Raw genomic sequence first — 20,587 nt, forward strand, 5'->3', positions numbered from 1 at the left:
CAGACATTTTGTGAGGGGATATTAGAAAAAACCTCATATAATCTACTGTTCTTAACAGCTCTCGACAAAGAATGAAGGTTAATTCTAATGACTTCATAAATGAGGCATGTCGTGATTTTTTTTCTAAAATACAAACGCACATATCTTTATCATACTTGTGAACTCCAGATTTACCAATTATTTTAGTAGCAGTTTACTCATTGTTTTGCTTTATGGTGCATTCGCTTATTGAAATGGGTATCAGACTCTGCATTAGCCAAGATTAATTTGCCACCATTGTGTCTACTCACTGCAACCTTCCCTTTTCCCCATCTTCTGGATCTGAATATGAGTTTTAAAGCATTGCCTCTATGAAAGTAATTAAGAGAGATTCAGAATATATAGGAGTAATAAAACATTTTAAACTGTGAAACAACTGATTATTTGTTCATTTATTCATCCATTCAGTAAGTTTGTAAATTTTCTCTCCTCTCATCCCTATCTTTGAATCATACTACACTTTAAAAACCAAAGGAGTTTTTTGTTCATTTATTCATCCGTTCAGTAAGTATGGTCATAGCTTACATTTATATAGTATTTTACAGTTTACAGAATGCTGCACAGACATCTTTTCATTTAGCCAACAGTAGCATTGGGATACCTATAGGAAACATAATTATGTTTCTCATGTTATTGTTTTTATAGTTTCTGTTTGTTCAATAACTGCTGTGTAACATAACACTTTTGTAAATTGTCATAATCTCTATTTTACAAATAAGGAAACTGATGCTTAGTGGATTAAGCTTATTAAGATCATATTGCCGACAGGTGGTGAAACTAGATTTCTAACCCTGATCTGTCTAGCCAAAAGCCCATCCTCTTTTCACTATGCCATTCTATGATTATTTTTCAGATGAGAAACTTAGGTGACTTGCCCAAATCAGAGCTAATAAATAACAGAACTTGGACTTCTACTTAGGATTCCTCAATTCATTTTTTGTGATACCTATAATAAACTTTTATTCAATGCTTTCTCTGTGCTAGGTACTAGGGACACAGAGTCTCTGCATTCTAGTGAAGGATACAGAAATTAAGTGAATAATTTCAGAACAATAAGTCAACTGCTGTAATAGAAATATATACAAAGTTACTGTGAAACTGAAGACACTTTATTTAAAATGAGTACCTGTCTTATTATTAAGTGTATTTAGTATTTTAAATGTTAATAAATATTCATTTTATTTGTCTTTTAGTACGAAGAACTGGAATACACCACTTATATTTGATCTCAAAGAAGGAACTGTTAGTTTAATTTTGCAGGCAGAAAGGTAATTTGTTTATCATATTTCAAATCTTGGTAAAGCACTCTTTAAAGCATGCCATTTACAGAATGCTACATTAGTCATTTGGAATCAATCTGTTTCTACTATTTATTTTAAAAGAAAAAAAGCAAGAGAATAAACTCTTAGATCAGTGGCTCTGAAACTTTGTTCTCAGAATTGTCTTACATTCTTAAAAAGATACTGAGAGTTATATATAGATTATATATATTACCATTTACTATATTAGAAATTAAAACTGAGGTTTAAAAGTTATTAATTTACTAAAAATGATGAGAATAAACTCATTACAATTACATATCAGAGTAATGACATGAGAAAATGATAGTGAAACAGGCAAATTACTATGAAATAGTTTGACCTCATGGTCTCTCTATTTTCTATTCTGTTCTATTTTTGTTTTTAAATACTGTTTGAGACTCATTGATTTTATGAGCCACTATTGGACTGTGACCTGAAGTTTGAAAAATAATATTCTCTACCAAGACCTTTGGTGGATACAGGACTACGCAATTCCAGGCCCATTAACTGGAATAAGGATGGAATAGCTATTACTCAGGAATCCACATTTTTCCATGAAAACTATCAATCAGCCTATCAAGAACAGTGATACTCTACTGAATCACTAGTCAAACTTAGAAAGCTACAACCCCATAAAACTTGGAATAAAGTATGAAAAGACAATAGACAATTACCTAAAATAGCTACCAATGAAAATCTTTGCACTAAAATCATATATTTTATTCCTCATCTCTTTACTCACCACCTAGGCAGCTCTTAATATTGTGTTATCAGGTTTTCTAGCCCACAGCCTTTTATAAATAGCAAACCAGAGGGGAATGGTGCTGGTAGGCTGTTACAGCCTGGCACAATGACAGGAAGAAAAGTGACTGCCTGGCAAGGGAGCAGAGAGAAAACTTAAAGCACAGAACTGTGTAGCTGAGTGGCATAATTATTCTGAGACACCAACAGATTCTCATGAGTATCAAAGCTGTCAGTTAACTAGTTACTGAAAAGTATGATCATTGATGACTCTGAGTGAGCAAGAAAATAATTGTGTCAAATTTTATATCATCTGTTTAATGAAATTAAAATATAATTAATTGCTTTATGGTGCATTCGCTTATTGAAATGGGTATCAGACTCTGCATTAGCCAAGATTAATTTTTAAAACATAAATTTTTAAAACAAAAAGGCATCTTTGTCAGCTATCTAAAAAACCATATTACTCATTTTGGTATTGGCCAGAGATTATGGTGATGGAAGAGGACTTGACTTTGGATGGCAATCACACAATATAATATACAGATGATGTATTATAGAATTGTACACTTGAACTGAACACATTGTCACTTTTTAAAATCTTATGTTTAAGATTTTGATATCCTTGATTCACAACTTTTTCTTGACTCAAGAATTGGTAATTGCTCTTTTTTGCTGTGAAAACAAATAGGAAATAAACAAAAAAATGAAAAGTTAGTATATAATGAATACCAAATTAAGTCAGTACTTGAGTATTAGTCTATAGTTAGTTGAAGAATTTGTCCCTTTTAAAATTTTTTATAGCAATAAAATAAATTTAATAACTATTTCATAGTAGTTTGCCTGTTTCACTCACATTTTCTCATGTCATTACTGATATAATTTTATTAACCAATGTCACTCCAATAAACAATAAAATTTAAAAACTAGAAAAACCGTATTTCTGAAACTTTTACTCAAACAGTTCCAAATAAATTTATTTATTTGTACGTTATTTACAAATACATATTTATTGAATGCTTTATCTTAGGAAAGGCATATGTTAATGGAATAAATTATTAAGTAATTAGAGAATATTTTACTTATTGCTATTGCTAGTCTTATTTGTACATTTAGATACGTTCGCCCCTTGAAACACAGTGTTTACTCACAAAGAGGTTAAAAACTATTATGTCTCATTTAGAAGACAAAATGCTTTTAGTACTGAGACTGAGAAAGAATCTATCATTCTTTCAACATTAGCAAATATTTTTTTCACGCACATGTGTAAGAGCCAAATTCTTCAGTTTAATAAACTACAAACTAATACTCAAGTATTGACTTAATTTAAGTGTATATATTAGGTATTCGTTATATACTAACTTTTCATTGTTTTTTTGGTTGTTATTTATTTCCTATTTGTTTCCATAACAAAAAAGAGCAATTAGCAATTCTTGAATCAAGAAATAGTTATGAATCAAGGATATTAAAACCTCGAACATAAGATTTTAAAGAGTGATAATGTATTCAGCATTGAGGAAACAGGCACTCCAATATAGCAATAGTATGAGTATAAATTAATATAACCTTTCAAAGGCAGTTTAACAATATATATTAAATTTTAAAAGCATAAGGCCTTTGATCCAGTCATTTCATTTCTAGAAGTGGTACTAAAGAAATAAGGTTGATGTACAGAGATGTGTATAGACTCTAGACATTCTTTAAAACAGTAAATAATTTGAACTAAAAGTCCATTAGGAATGAGTTAACTTAGTAAAGTTATGGTATATTTATACTTTGTCATATATTATCTTTACGGAGATAGGATTGCAAGAGATCTTTTGCTTTCTCTGTATTTAAATTGTTTTTGCAATGTTTATAAATTTTCAAAGAAAAAAATAACAGCCATAAAATATTACATTTTGACTTAACAAAAAATTAGCTACACAGAACCCTATGCCTTGAATATAGCGTCAACACAGCAAGTGAATCCTAGTTCCTGCTATAAATAAAAGTGTTTTAGATATGAATACATTTACTGATAGTAACCATATTATTTTAAAGTCAAAACATTTTATTTTAATAAATCCTGGCTATGATGTTAATTTTTGAGTCATTTTCACTGTTTTGGACTTTAACCAGTATTTAATCTTTGTCTTTAACATAATCTTTAATTGTGAAATATATATTAATACTGTTTCATGAAACAAATAGCATCAGACATTAAAATCACTGAATTGTAAATTATAAGATTTTCTTATTGCTTCTTTAAGAAAGGAAATAAATTGCAAATATAGTGTAAAAGAAGTCAAAATTTTACTATATAGTGTGGTGATTATGGGCATTTTCATTTTTTTCCTACCTCCATCAAAAAACAAAGACCTAGAAACAAACCAAAATAACCAGTGTTGACATTTCAGGTTGTTTGTATATTTTATTCTGTACATATTTATGTACTTATTATTTTAATTGTAAGATTTAGCTTTTTGCAAAGGATAATATATTCCCTAATGTGGGAATATAGTAAACTCTTATTTGAGCATATGTTTTTATTCTTTATTTTTTAGACATTTTCTTCTTGTAGATGGCGGTGGTATCTATTTATATTCTTATGAAGGGCGCTTCATTTCTTCTCCAAAATTTCCTGGAATGAGAACAGATATTCTGAATGCACAGACTGTGTCTCTGAGTAATGATACCATAGCAATAAAAGACAAAGCTGATGAAAAAAGTGAGTACATTTTTATAATCTTCTATGTCAAATTTCCATAAAATTTAACACTGTAAAAGTTTCATAAATTAACTTTCATTTTCTCACTTATTAATATGTTAACTTTATATGAAAGAATTATGAGCTTCCTAATTTGTCCTAATTATGAAATAATGAAAGAACGAAAGTTGTATGTATATAAAGTTGTCATACTCAATTGATACAAATAGTTATTGTCACAATAATAACAAAGCTTAGTGCTAAGGAATAAATATTTACATGTTCAGTAGCTGATGGTAGACAGTTTGAATTCAAGATTGTGAGTCTCAAAAAGGTATGTTAATTTTAAGTTTACTGATCTTTTTTAATATTCTTTTTCTTCATTTGGTAACAGTAAATATTGTACTTCATTGTACTATTTATTTTGCTCATATATGTTTTAAATCTTAAATTAAGAAAGGAGAACATCATGAATAATTTTAAATTTTTATATAAAAATCTAGGCCACATTAGTATTCATAAATAAATATGTCAGACGTTTTGCAATTGCATAGTACAGTGAAACTATTTTATTAAGGCATTGTTGTATCACAGTTTCATTTATCCAACAAATATTTTTGAGTGCTTACTGTGTGCCAAGTACTTTTCTAGAAGATAATGATACAATTGTGAACAAGACAGAAAAATACAAATATATTTTAAAAATAGTCAGCCAATGATATATGCTGTAGGAAAACTAATGCAGGGTGAGGGAATAGAGAATTCTGGAAGTGGAGTAGAGGAATGACTATAGGACAAGCAAGTGCAAGGGTTCTGAAGTGGGACTGACTGGCATGTAAAAGGAACTGCCACAAGGCCATTGAACTAAGTCAACATGAGGTAGGCAGAATCACAGGAGAGGAGGACAGAGAGATAGATAAGCAGGAGCCACATCATGTAAAGACTTGGCCATAACGATGTGGGCTTGAGGGAATGAGGGGAGGAAGCATATTATCCTAGGTTTTTATCCTGGGTGAATGAGATAGAAGACATGGAAGGAAGAAGTTTAGAGGAGGTCCACAAATCAAGAGTTCTGTTTTTTAAGTTTAAATGCTTCTTAGACATCTGAGCATGGATAGAGAGTAAATAATAGAATAAACAAGGCGAGGGCTCAGGAGAGAGGTAGGGAATAGAGATATAAATTTCGGAGTCACTGGTGTACAGATGGTGCCATGGCACTGAATGAAATCACCAAGAAAGTAAGGATATAGAGAGAAGAGGACCAAAGACTGAGCACATTAGTATTTAGAGACAGGTAAGAGGAGGAGGAGCCAGTGAGATGAGTGAGAGTGGGTTATCCCTAAAGCCAGTAGGAAATGTTAAATTGTTTTTCTCTGTTAATACATCTTGCTGAACATTGTTCATTACTGTGACATGTTACCAAAATTTTATATATATATATATATATATACACAGTTAGAAAGAAGATATATATATATCTTGACTTAATTTTATTAGTTCACACCATGGAAGACCTAATTCAGGAGCAAGAAAACTGTCCCACTTTTTAATTTTCAGATAACATCACCTCTCTACTGGTATGAAATACAATTCTTAAGTAAAGCTATTCTGTCTCTTCATGCCTTAGGCCTTCTCGTAAACTGAGCATTTGGGAATTGTTTTGTTTTTAAGGACTCCCTTTCTATCTAAAAAAGATGGAAAGAGAATGAAATAAAATAGTATCTAAATAGCAGACAGGTTTAAGATGGCTGTATAATTGTTAATAATAATAATTAGAAAGTCAGATTTTTGTCATCAATAAACTTACATTTGAAAATCCCAGTGATCACTATGAGTTGTTTATACTTTTTTAATACCACATATTTTACGTAGAAGCTTTAATAAATATGTATGGTTCTAACTGAATATACCTTATTCTGAATTTTTCTATAGTTAATTTACATCTGAAACATTTAATTATTCTTTAATCCTTTGAAAATTCATAGAGTTTACAGTTAGAAAGAATTATGATCATTTTCAGAAATATGGATTTATGTACCAATAGTTTTACTTATATAAACTTTGATTGTTGAACAAGATAATCATGTAATTTTGTTTGCTGTAAACAGAAAGTCAAGAAGCCTAAAATAAAATTATTGTAAAACTGATATAAAATGAGAAGGGAAAATGTTTTCCTTATGTTTTCTTTTAAAGAAACTACTACTCACTGGTGGCTAAATAGAGGTATATGCTAATGATCGAAAACACAGTTAAATTACCTAAATCTTTAACCTGGAATCTTTAAAATTTCCTTTCAAAGGGGCCATCCACAAGTGAAATCAGTGATTCCTTATCAAGTTGGGAGTTCTTTTATAGGCAGGATTCTTGAACCAAGCACAGTACTCTATTGTTGGTGCTCAATAAGTACATGTCAAATGGATTTGAATACCCCTTTGGGTGATTGGTTAAGGTTAAGTAGTAGAGGTACTGCTTTTGACCTCATACTTCTCCCCATCCACGTCGCACAGATACACTGTGGTATTAGTGTGGATGATTATTTGAAACCAATATCTGGTTATGGGGGGAATGGAACTTACAGAGCAGTTACTTACATTTAGAAGCAACTCTTTTAGCTCTAGCTCCTTAGTTCTTTCTGCCAGTTTCTGTTACATATTAACATTAAAATACAGGGCCACTCACAGTTGTGGAAAGAAGCAGACAAGTTCATCCTTATACCTCCAGCCAGTTATAATATGTGCAGTCAGCAAAAGGATGGAAGACTTTTAATTTTTTTAAAAAATTATTAGTTTGTACAACTATAAAAATAATTGGACTAGCCAAGTCCAAAGCATTTTTTTAAATGGAAGCCAAAATTTTTCAATTGTGTTTCTATTCTTAATTAAAAATTCTGTTACATATATTTCTTTTTTGCTTCTTAGGACAGTTGGCAATGTTAGAAGATAACTTATTGTTATGACATGATTTTCTCTCTGAATATAATCAGTGACCTCAAACTTAATATCCTGAAATTTACTAAAAGCTAATAATCAATATACTAAAAGTATGATCCCCTGGAATTTAAATATCATGTTATACATATTTTAGCATTTTTTTCAATCTTTATAAATGTCCAATTTTTTTTCAGACTATTCTGGTTTTTCATTCCATTTCTGATTTTTTTTTTTTTTTTTTTAATTTTTGTAGTTCTGTGTGTATGTTCAGTCATATAAAATCAGTCCATTTGGGATGAATTCTGTGCTGGAGTAGTTCTAGAATTAAAGACCAACAGTCTTTTTCCCCCCCTAACAATCTTTTTAAAAAGAGAAAAGAATGGCTGCCAGTACTAGTGTCGTGTCTGAAATTATAAGCTTTGGTAAAACAGAAAGGGAGTGGGGGAGAGCAGAGACAGCATTTGTTCCACCAAGAGCATCCCTATATAACAAAGACACTCCTATCACCCAGCAAGTTCCAAGAGTTGTTCAAGCTCTCTGCCAGGAGCCCAGGACAAAGGCCAGACAAATTGTATATACCACAATGGTATACTGACCACAGGAAACCAAGCAGTGCATAACACGTTGCCTGGTATTACTTGACACATTTTCCTTTGTGAAATATGACTATGATGTTATATTGGTCTATATCACAGTTATCAAAGTTATAGATTACGACCAGATTTGGACTTGCCATTGTTGCTCCTATGGAGTATTGATGCCATACCATTAATAACAATTCTAATTAGGGAATGTATGTTTTAGGAAGAAGTGTTCAGTCCCACATTTTTCATAAGAAATATGACCCCATTAATAAATAGAATTCGATGCTGCCGTTCTGTGCTGATGGATACTCTGTGGGCCACAGAGTTAAATAATTTCTCATGAGGATTATGATAATACCATTGAAATTGACCAATAAAAATTCTAATATAAAACTAATGTTCTACTTTTTTTTCAAGTAATCTTCCTCTTTGAGGCATCAACTGGAAAACCATTAGGTGATGGGAAGCTTCTTTCTCATAAGGTAAGGGACATTAGCTATTTCTGATGTAAATAGCCACTATTTATTCACTTTCTTTTTAAAATTAATATTTTATTTTAACAGAAGTTAGTTTTATATTTAAAATCAGCATGCATTCTACAGAATATTTTGCTTAAAAATATCACAGTTAGAGACTAAGCATTAGTAAACTCTGTAATAGGAAGCTATATGTGCAAATTAACTGAATAGAAAGATCTGACTGATATATCTATTGTCCAGGCTCTTTACTGCTTTTCAATAAAATTCTCTATCTCAATTAACTTTTAGCATCTGTCAGTAAATAAAAACGTGTTTATATTTCTAAACAGCTTGCAGTTTTCTCATTGAACTGTCCTTCACCAGTATTTTCTTTAGGTTTTAAGACTGTAGTTAAATTGGAAAACTTCTAAAGAAGTACAAAAAGACCCTGAATTGTGAATTGTTTATTCGTTCCTGATATTTTATCTTAAAATAAACGAAGGAGCATATTTTATTGAGTAACCTTTCTAATAAGTGGTATGTTAGGATCTAAAGGTGCTTTTAATTTTATTATTCAATGCTGCTAGTGAATGTTACTTCATATATTATTTTTGTCTCTTTGTAATTATTAGTTTTAAATTTGAATAACAAATACATTCATATAGTTCAGAGATCAAAAAGCATAAAAAATTATACAGTGAAAAATCCTCTGTACTACACCCATTCTTCATTGTCACAGTTGCTTTCCACCAAATGAGTAACTACAATGATTAATCTCCTGTATATCCTTCCAGAGATTTTTAGTGCATATACAAACAAAACTGATGTATGTTCTTTTCTCCCTCTTTTATAAAACTGTAAAATATAACTGTACCTTGCTTTTCTCACACAACACTATTTCTGGAAATCTTTCCATATCAACACATAAAGTGCTTTTCTAATTCTCCCCATCACAAAGTATAACATGTTATGGATGTATTTATTGAAACTATGCCCAAAAGATGGACATTTGTTTCCGGTCTTTTGCTTTGCAGTATTACTAGGATGACTTATCTTGTATTTATATGTTCTTGCCCAAGTGTTAGTGTGTCTGTGGGATAAATTCTTGAAATGTTATTGCTGAGTGAAAGGACATGAGCATTTGTAATTTTAGTAAGTATTGTCAAGTTATCTTACAAAGAGATCGAATTGATTTATGTTCTCACTAGTAATACATGAGGTGTCTGTTTCCCCACAACCTCTCCATTATAATTATTTTAAATCAACACTATCTAAGCAGAATTTTTCCTTTTCAGTAGAATTAAGCACATATAAATAGAGTAAATTTCTCAGCTTTTCAAGATAGTCATTTTTTATTAGCATTGAAATGAGAGTCATTTAGTAAGGTTTAATAAACATTTCTTTTTAATGTACTCATTCTTCTTCTAGAATGGTTCCTAAGTATAAGAAAGTTATAATTTCATTATTATAAGAATGGAGATGACTTCTTCACCTCACACTTCATTCATTGCACAGGAAATTTTTATCTCTTTGCCTTGTGTATAATGCAAAGGATTTTAAAATTTGACCTTCTCCAGAAAGTCACTCAATATATTTTATTTTCTAGTATATGAAGAAACTAAAAACCTAAGATCTTCCCAAATAAATAACAGAGCCAAAACTAGAAGTCAAGTTTTTTATTAAATGAATATTAGTGTAAGGCAAAGGAGAAAGTTCAGGTGAACCTCGTTTCAAAGACAAAATTCATGTCTCGTTTGCAAAGAGTGACCCAGGAGGAACAGAACAAACGTGGACATAGTAGAACTGGACAAGAGGAAAATGGGGAAGCCCTGCTGAATGAAGAGAGAATGAGAGGGACAAAACACTCCCCCCACTATGTGCAGAGGCATTATTATTATTGTCAATCTTTGAATTTCTTAGAAAGGAGAATCATATCTGTTTAAACAGTTTTTAAAAAATATACTAGGTACTTTCGATGAGATGATAAATAATTCTTTATTGTAAAGATCAGTTTCTATGAAAGGTTTCCATTTCAGAAATGCATAGAATTATATTTCATGCATACCTTGATATACATGAAACAAAATTCTTTTCTTCCTTAAAATACAGTTGATGGTACTTCCAAAGAAGAGAAGATTTTTTTTTTAAAAGTATTATGAACTAGTATATGGTTTATCCTGATCTATCAACTTGGATAAGAGTATAATGTGTTTTGTTTCGTTTTTTAAGGATATTATGGTAGTATGCTTAGATACAATAATTGTTTGTGGTCATGATTCTTGTTGAATTCACAGATCCTAGCAAGTCTTCAGACATAGTAAGTAGTAAGCAAATGCCCCTTGGATTGAATTTAAATAAATCCATACCAAACTACTTCCAAATTATAAGAAAATTCATTTCACTAGCTGGTAACGGATTAATACAATATACCGGAAATACTTTACTTTTGTAGACAGATCACTAATTGAGCAGTCAGAAGTCTAGGTTATAAATTCTAGATATACTTGTTACCAACTTTTTCTGAGCAAAATCATTTAATGGCTATGGATCTCAGTCTTCTCATCTGCAAAGTAAGTATAATTCCTACATCAGAAGATTGTTTCCTGTTTCGCGAGAAATGAATATGAAAGAATTTAAACAATGTAAGGCTCTTAAAAACATGTTTCCACAAATAAGTTCTTACAAATGTTTAAAATATAGGCAATCTACTTAGAATAAATTTTGGTAGGAGGAGTTTAATCAAAGTAGACCTCTCATGTGATACCCAGACTTGCCTTGCTCTTTCACCCTGACTGCTAAGATGGAAGTGTTTCCCAGCTTATAGAGTTTCAAAATATACATTATTTTGTAGTATTTTAAGGGGCATCTTCCTGATAAACAAACAAAAAAGTACATGTTAGTATAGCTTTTGAGTTATTAGTGTATTAGCAGTTTAAGACTATTTAATAGGGACATTTATCACTGTAACTAGGAAAGTGATATTTACTTGATCTTTAAACAAATATTCTTTAATTAAATAATTTAAATGATCTGATGTTAAGCACTAATACTAATCCAGTATTTTCACTTTTTTAAATTTTAGAATGAAATTTTGGAAATTGCTCTGGACCAAAAAGGACTTACCAATGATAGAAAAATTGCTTTCATTGATAAAAATAGAGATCTCTATATCACTTCAGTGAAACGATTTGGGAAGGAAGAACAAATTATCAAACTTGGTAAAATAATTGTAATACATTTAAATTTTTAATTACTTCCAATTTTCTTAGATCTACTCTCTGTCATATATTAATACTAAATAGCTTACTTGCTTGAATAAATCTATGAATAATGCTTTGATCTCATAACATTTATTAGCTACTTAACTCTATTTTAATAGCAAGTCTTTAGCTGCCACAACTAAATTGGCACTGAAGAAAGACTTGCAAATTAAAAATATAACGATTCTATGTAGGATATTCAAATATTTCCATAAATTCTTACGTGAATTTTTGTACAGGTTTTCACCATTATATGATCAGAAAATAGAGTCATTCCTACCAGTAATTAGATGGGGTCTTGTGCATCAGCTGATTTTAAAGATATATTTTTTATACTTATTATATAGTGGAACTAATGGTATATTAACATTCTTTTAAAAATTAGGAACAATGGCACATACTTTGGCCTGGAGTGATACATGCAATATCCTGTGTGGACTTCAAGATACTCGATTTACAGTGTGGTATTACCCCAATACAGTTTATGTGGACAGAGACATTTTGCCTAAAACATTATATGAAAAGGATGCAAGGTAATATTTTACTGCAAAGAATTGTTTATTGTGGTAAATAAATATGTTTTTGCCTTTAATTTCAATCTTGCAAGATATCTTTTACTTTACTCAGTCAACTAAATAATTTGTTCATCTAAAGCTAGCTTATTAGTAAGACAAGTTATGGAACCAAGTTGAAAGTGTTGTATAATATAATTATATTTATTTACTTATTTATTCCTTATATGAATATAATTTTCCTTATATGAATATATTTTCAAGCTTTATGTTTTTTAATGGTAACTCAGTTTTTTTTTTAAGGTGGTTTTGTGATTTTAATATAGGCACCCCTAAGATTTTTCAGTGGTATACAACTGTTGTATATCAACATCTCTGTCCCAGAATATCACTGACTTTCAGGAATGTATGTGTTCTAAAACCGAATTCAATCTAGAATTGAATTTTTAAATTAATATTAAAGATATAAAAATATATGAAATTACTGAAAAATTTTTTTTAATATTTATATTCTTCAGAAAATCAGATGCATTTATATTTCTAAATTCTCTAAGAAAGCAGGGAGATCTCTCACTTTTGACAAAAAAAAAAGGAATACAAAGGTTTCTCAACTCTAAACCTTAGCATAACTTGCAAATCTATTTTGAGTTTATTTTTAATATTCAAGTTTCACAACCTTACCAAAACCAGAGAGGCATCATTTAAAAAGTATTTAATAAAGAGAGAAGTGTATCTCTTAAAGTTTACCTCTTTTTATGAGAAAATCTTGCAATCAGCTTAATCTTTAATGATTTATACTGTAATACTTTTAAAAGCTAATGCTAAGTGATTTAATCATTTGTGTGTTAAGACTGAGGGAAAAAAGGTAGTTTCAAATGCTTTTAGGAATAGCTTTCACATATGTAACAATTTTGCCATGTTGAACTATATGTTTTGCTCCAAGTGTATATAGCAAGTTAGAGTCAAATATTTATTTGAATATATACAGTTTCCCTGGAATTAACTTTTTTGGAGGTACATTTTGGAGGCTGGAGACTTCTATGTATGTCGGGTCAACTCCAATTTTATATATATGAAAAATTTTGCTCAGGATATAAATTGCACTTTGCTCTTTCTCCAACAGTGAATTTAGTAAAAATCCCCATATTGTGAGTTTTGTTGGAAATCAGGTAACTATAAGAAGAGCTGATGGCTCACTGGTTCACATCAGCATATCTCCATATCCTGCTATTCTCCATGAATATGTAAGCAGTTCAAAATGGGAAGATGCTGTAAGACTTTGTCGCTTTGTTAAGGTACTTTACATTTCAGATCCATATTGTGTATATATTGTGCATTTACACAATATCTTGTGCAAGATGAGAAATGATAAGGGCTGGAAAAATACGCATTTGAGACTATGCCTTTTTTTATAAGTGAAGACATGAACTATACAGGGGGATAGGTGCTTTGTGATTTATTCTGTGAAGAAACTATAATTTAAATGAGTAGTTTCTTAATATTGATACATATAAAAGACTTCTGTGGAATTTTTTAAGAAAGTCAGGTTCCCAACTTCTACCCCCACAGAGATTCCAACTTCTTAAATCCGAGTAGAGGCCTGGGCAGAGTTTTTAAGTTCCTCACATGATTTGTGCAGCTAAGGTTAAGACTCCCTGCTTTAGATCAGCTGGTTAAATCCAGCATTTTCCAAATATATTTGACCACAGAACTCTTTTATTGCACATTGGTTAACATTCTTTAGAATACACTTTTGCGGAATGACTTTTCTGTGCTTTTTCTTACAACTGGTTGTTGGTGGCAATCTGCTATAGTAGCATTATCTAAGAACCTCACTATTCCTCAGGTTCTCTATAAGTTATATTCTTTGACAGCTCATCAAAGAGACTGGAAGGTTGAAACCTTAAGTTATCTTAAAAGTATACTGTAAGTTCAAGAATAAATTTTTGATAATTAGAAAATTTTCAAAGAATTTTATTCAAAAGAAGTTCTCTATGTGTTTTTAATATATTTTAACAAAGTAGCCACAATGAAATTTCCACATCATTAATTTATTGAATTATTAGTTCTTTCAGTGCTATGCTTAGTAACTTTTTATTTTTAATTAAAATATGATATAATTATCTTTTTTATTTTATTATCTTTTAAATCAGTTTATTTTAAGGCAGTTCAGCCAAGTAGTTGAAGTAATTATTCTCATATTTCATTTTAGGAGCAAACCTTGTGGGCTTGCCTAGCTGCTATGGCAGTTGCTAATCGAGATATGACTACTGCAGAAATAGCCTACGCAGCAATTGGTGAAGTAAATAATATGTGTGTGTGTTTCTTGCCATAATTTGTTATATCTCTGTTACCATCCACTTCAAATATTTTTTCTTTTATTAGATTGATAAGGTTCAGTACATCAATTCTATGAAAGATCTTCCATCTAAAGAATCAAAAATGGCCCACATACTAATGTTCAGTGGGAACATACAGGAGGCTGAAATAGTACTTCTTCAAGCTGGCCTTGTTTATCAAGCGATCCAGATTAATATTAATCTCTACAACTGGGAAAGGTAATAAAAATGGTTTTCCTCAATTCCAAAATCTGATTGATCTTATTCTTTTATTTACCACTTTAGTAAATTACATTTTCCATTGTACTTAATAGTTTCCTGACACCACAAAAGAATTTATTCATGTTTATATTTGCAAGTAGTTTTTCATTGAAGATTTATGCCTTCTCTGAACTTGTGATTGATTAGAAGTTGAGATGTGAAGAAGAAAAGAGAATCTAAGATGTCTCCCCAATTTCTGATTTCAGTAACTGGATACATGAAAATATTAATATTACCAGATTTGGAAGGGAATATAGTGAGTTCAGTTGTAGGCATGTTGAATTTGAAATATTTGTGAAGTAATATGTGATAATGGCTGATTAAATGAACCAGGAGCTCATGAGAAAGATTAAAAGTAGAGATGTAGATTTCGGAGACATCAGGAAATGGTTGCTAGTTGATGCCAAGAGAATGGTGCAATTGCCTAGGGAAATGCATGGAGTGAGAAGACGTCGACTACATTTATGGGATGGGTGAACAAAGAGAAATCGACTGAAAGATTGGAATAAAGCAGGCAGGCAGAGAGAAGAGCCAAGAGAGATTTGTGATGCTAAGGAAGAAAGATGAAAGGATTTGTAGTAAGGATTGGTCGGTAGTAACCTTTCCCCCCACCATTATGCTTCGGGACAGATTGCTTTCTAAGAGTGGCATGCTGCTCTTCTCTGTGACATATTATGTTTTTCCACTTATCCTCTCAGGCATGCCTCTCAGCGAATGAGGTTGTAGTGCTTATAAACACCTGAAGTTACTGTGTTATAAAACTGGCATGCCTACTTTTCCAGGTTAGAAGTGGCTTTGTTTCTCTCTAGCCTCAAAAATAACTCATAAATCTTTCAATTACAGGCTCTGGACTTATAATTCCTTTTGATTACAATGTTTATAGATATCCTATCTCTACCTTTTCTTTGAATAGAAGTTACAAAAATGGCAGATGGTTAATTTTGTCATTGACATACTAGTCTCTTTAATTTATGCACTAATGATCTACAGATTCTTCATAGAATTCAGCTACTCTGTTTATGTTCTTTATTTACACTAATTTGTTGCCATCGTTTAACTGTACAAAGGATCATAAAAGATGTTTCTGGTTCTACCAACATGAGTAAGATGAATACATTGTCCCTGTCATCTGTTTGTTCTTCAATTCATAAATTTTAAAGTAACTAGTCTGGAAAGAGGCATATGAATCATATTTTTAAAACTCTATATCAAACAACTAATAAAAAAATCGTGTATGCCATGACCAAGCTGTGAGTTCCATGAGAAATAGGAAAGAATAATCTTTATAGTATTCTCTCAACCAGTATTTTTAAGAAAATATTTATGTTGGCAAATGTTAGGAACTACTATTTGTATAGTACTCTGAACACTGTACCATATTTAAAAATTTTGTTTAATGAACTTTAGCTTAAAAAGCTTACACCTATTTAGGAATTCCATTTTATTGTTATTAATAACAGTAAATCGAGTGAAACTAGACTATCTTATACCATACCCCAAAATTAACTTGAAATGTATTAAAGGCTTGAATGTAAGACCTAAAATCAGTAAAATATGTAGAAGAAAACATAGGCACTAAGCTTATGGACATTGGTCTTAGAGGTATTTTTGTGAGCTTGACCCCAAAGATAAGGGAATCCAAAGCAAAAATAAATGAACATGATTAGATCAGATAAAAAGCTTCTACACAGCAAAAGAAACCATCATCAAGATAAAAAGGCAACCAATTGAATGGGAGAAGATATTTGTAAATGATACTTCCAATAAGGGTCTAATATTCACAATATATAAACTCACATAACAACAACAACAACAAAAGCAATCTGATTTAAAAATGAGCAGAGGACCTCAATAGATACTTTTCCAAGGAAAACATAAAGATGGCCAAAAGAAGAAAAGATGCTCAACATCACTAGTTATTAGGGAAGTACAAATCAAAACCACAATGAGATACCATCTTATTTAATTAAATCAAGTGATTTAATTAAATAAAATTACAAGACAATAAAAAAATAGGAAAGCCTCTATTTATTGAGTGCTTATGGTACACCAAGAATTGAGCTAAACGTTTTCCACATATTAACTCTTTTGGTCATTACAGCATTTTACAAATGAAAAAATTGAAGCTTACTCATAAGTTCATGGCAGATCTAGGATTTGAACTTAGTCTTCCAATATCAAAGAGGACCGAATTATCCTAGTATCACCAAGCAATTAGATATGTACTGCTAGTACCACTACTTATATTTGTTATTGGATTGCTGTTTATCTCTCATTAATCTTTGGAGATGTTTACATCATCTTTCCCCTTTCAGATTATATACTTATTAAAGAACAGAAACATATTGTATATACCTAGTAGGTACTTAATATTCATGTTCTTAATCTTTATGCAGTACTCTTTAATCATTTTGAATTGCTCCTCTACAAACATTAGGTGTAGATACATACAGTTTGTCATAGCAGTAAGATGAGGATATTTGCCTCTTATGGCTTCTACTGCTAGCCTACAATATACATAAATAACACATATTACATGTATTATATATAATATATACGATGCCTTTTGAACATTTCTTGTATCTCCTAGACCTAAGTGAAACTTCCCTCTTTTCTGAGGACACCACTTCCCTGGCTTTCCTCTCAAATGGAGTCAATTCTTTCTGACTCCACACCCGTTAGCATCTGGATGTGGATGGATTTGGTGTCCTTTTTGCCTCCCTCTTCTTCATTTCCCTATCTTGTAAAATATCTGATTGTTCGGAATTATGTCATGTGCCATACTTATTTTATGCTATAACTTCAAATCTCTGCTCCCTGTGCCTCCCTTCTCCCCTCCCCTCACCTCCAATTTTCAGCAAACGACTGTACCTTATGATATTAGATTTTAGGGTGAAGGAAAACAAAAAGAGCAAAGAAGATTTAATGGAGGAAAGAGTGAACACTGGTGCTCCTCCATTCCTCTTGTCTACCTGGCATCTACCTTTTCTATGCTTCTTGCCTTTTATCTTAACTATAAACCAGTGAGTTGGTCAAGTGCTGGTAAACCTTTATTTCCTCCTGATAAGATCTAGAAGCATTGTTCCAGGATTCTGATTACTAGTTACACACTTTAGGCTCCCAAATATGCATCTCTCTTATAGCCCTCTGACCTGCCAATAGTTGCTTCCAGAACTCACTCAGCTCATCAACTACCTCCTCGGCATTTCCATTGGATGTCTTACATGTTTGAGTTCAAATTATATTCATTTCCTTGTAAACTTGGTCCTCTTCCAAAGTAATCTTACCTCCTCAGTCTATGCAAAGCTGGAGATCTAGGAGTTACATTTAAATTTTTCCTTATGCTTCTTTCCCCCCACCCTAATTACCAGCTATTTGCTCCCACATACCTCTGATACTCACCCACTTCGCTGCCAGCACTCTTGCCTAAGGTGATGTAAGTTCTTCTCATAACTGAAGCTAAGAGAGGTAGAAACTAAAAACTCCAGGTATACAGATCGATCCTTTATATAAGTATTAATAAAAATAATTTCTGCCAGTTATATAAAGTGATTTTGCTTCATTCAAGTTATGTAAAAATTTCTTAGCATACTGCTTGACACATAGTAAGCCTTCAATAAATGGTAGCTATTATTCATTCTTCAAATATATATTGAGTGTCTCTCATGTGCCAGGTTTTAGGCTCTGGGGATACCAGGTTGAACAAAACCAACCAAGTTCTATGATGGCAATTTTGATTCTCTGTTGTATGGTTAAGAGAAAAAGGTAGGAGTAAGAGGGATATATATATTTAGATTCAATATAAGAATCCATTTATAACAGCATAATCCAGAGAATGGATTGGATGATAAATATATTAGATTGCTTTCAAGATCCCTGAATTTCTATATTTTTAAAAAGCCTTTAGAAGGGAACAGATTTTATAATAATATGTGTTATTCCATTTGAGAAGCACAGTCTTGCTGGTTATGCTTCTGACACTCCTACTTGAATTTGAAAATTGCCTGCAACCTTATAAAATTCAGCCGTTGAAGAGTTATAGGTAAACAGGTTATCTACTTGACGTTTACTTGGACACTTGGTGGTAGTCTATTCTGAAAAACTGAAGTTAAGAGAGGTAGAAACTAAAAACTCCAGATATATATGTCAATCTTTTATGTAAGTATTAATAAAAATAATTTCTCTACTTCTGCCAGTTATGTAAAGTGATTTTGCTTCCTTCAAGTTATGCAAAAAATCATATTTTGGATTTATCTTTTTATATCACTTCCTTCTATTTAAAATCAGAGAGAGATACATGGATTTATTCCAGCCCCATAATCTAATGTCACATTTGTTTGGTTGCCAAATAACCATTTGCTAGAGACATACTGTTCTCATAACCCTTATATAATTTGGAGTGAATCCCCTCCTAACTGTGGTAAGGAAATATTTTTTAACCAGAGTGTACTTTCAGAGACTATTTAAAATAGCACATATGATTCAAATGTTTACCTTTAGCCATTGCTCTTCAATCAGATAATTAATATATATTTTATAATAATAATAACTATTATAATGACAAGTAATATTTAGTGTCTAGTATCTAAATGCAGGATTAGACATCATATTCTATCCTTTCTACATAATTAAATATATCAATGTTCTATAACAAAGTATCTCTTTGGAATATTTGAAAAGCCCCAACCCAGAGTGGATGCTTATGTACTCCCCACTTACAATCAAGAGCTCCTTCCCTCATTGTGTATAATCGTAAAGGGAGGATTAGAAATGGAATTTCTAAGGCACAAAGGGGTGGTTCCCCAGAGTCTCCACTCACACATGCACCACTGGAAGCAGAGCCTTAGGAACATGCAGGGGGACGATACGGGAGAGAGTTAGAAGGATGAAGGCATCTTTACTTCGATTTCTCATCTTTTGATCCTTTATAAATTGTTTTTTGCCTTCTCTTATCTTCCACTTTAGTTCTTCTGTATTCTAGTACCTCTACGTTCTTTTCTGTGTATCCTCTTTTCTCTGAAAAATTTAAAGTCACAGAAGAATGCAGAAACTTTGTGAGGTGTTTGTGATAGGTAGCAAATACCCTTGCATTTAGCAATATGGTTTATGCTAATTTTTTTTACATTTTTCATAAGAAATCATGCAGAATTCTGGCATTGTCATTTGTATCATACATGACTTACATTCATAATTTTTTCATATTGTCTTTAATCTCTCAACTGTCTTAATTATCAGTTAATACATATAGCATATCTGAAATAATTCTTGAAGTGATTAGTTCAAGTCAAACCAATTCACACTAAAAATGAAACAGATTTTCCTACTAAAGAGTCACACATTGCCAAAAAATATATAGTCAGCAGTCGATCTTGTCTAAAACACCAGATTTATAATAGTTGGCTCTGATAAATCATGACTGGCCTATTCAGAAGTCATATGTTGTATTAGAAAGCAAGAAAACTTGAGGAATAAT

At 31.4% G+C, this 20,587-nt stretch overlaps 1 protein-coding gene across 1 annotated transcript in view; it reads left to right on the top strand.

Annotated features, from left to right (window-relative positions):
• Window positions 1-20,587, top strand: part of IFT80 (intraflagellar transport 80) — a 96,442-nt gene that overhangs the window by 66,297 nt on the left and 9,558 nt on the right. Inside the window, exons 12-19 of the mRNA XM_006908186.3 lie at window positions 1,233-1,307; window positions 4,628-4,791; window positions 8,702-8,766; window positions 11,825-11,960; window positions 12,388-12,535; window positions 13,638-13,809; window positions 14,727-14,816; window positions 14,900-15,072. Of these exons, the coding sequence (XP_006908248.1) occupies window positions 1,233-1,307; window positions 4,628-4,791; window positions 8,702-8,766; window positions 11,825-11,960; window positions 12,388-12,535; window positions 13,638-13,809; window positions 14,727-14,816; window positions 14,900-15,072 (1,023 nt within the window). The remainder of the gene's footprint in view (window positions 1-1,232; window positions 1,308-4,627; window positions 4,792-8,701; window positions 8,767-11,824; window positions 11,961-12,387; window positions 12,536-13,637; window positions 13,810-14,726; window positions 14,817-14,899; window positions 15,073-20,587) is intronic.

The sequence above is a fragment of the Pteropus alecto genome, unplaced genomic scaffold (assembly GCF_000325575.1).
Source record: "Pteropus alecto unplaced genomic scaffold, ASM32557v1 scaffold81, whole genome shotgun sequence".
Taxonomy (NCBI): domain Eukaryota; kingdom Metazoa; phylum Chordata; class Mammalia; order Chiroptera; family Pteropodidae; genus Pteropus; species Pteropus alecto.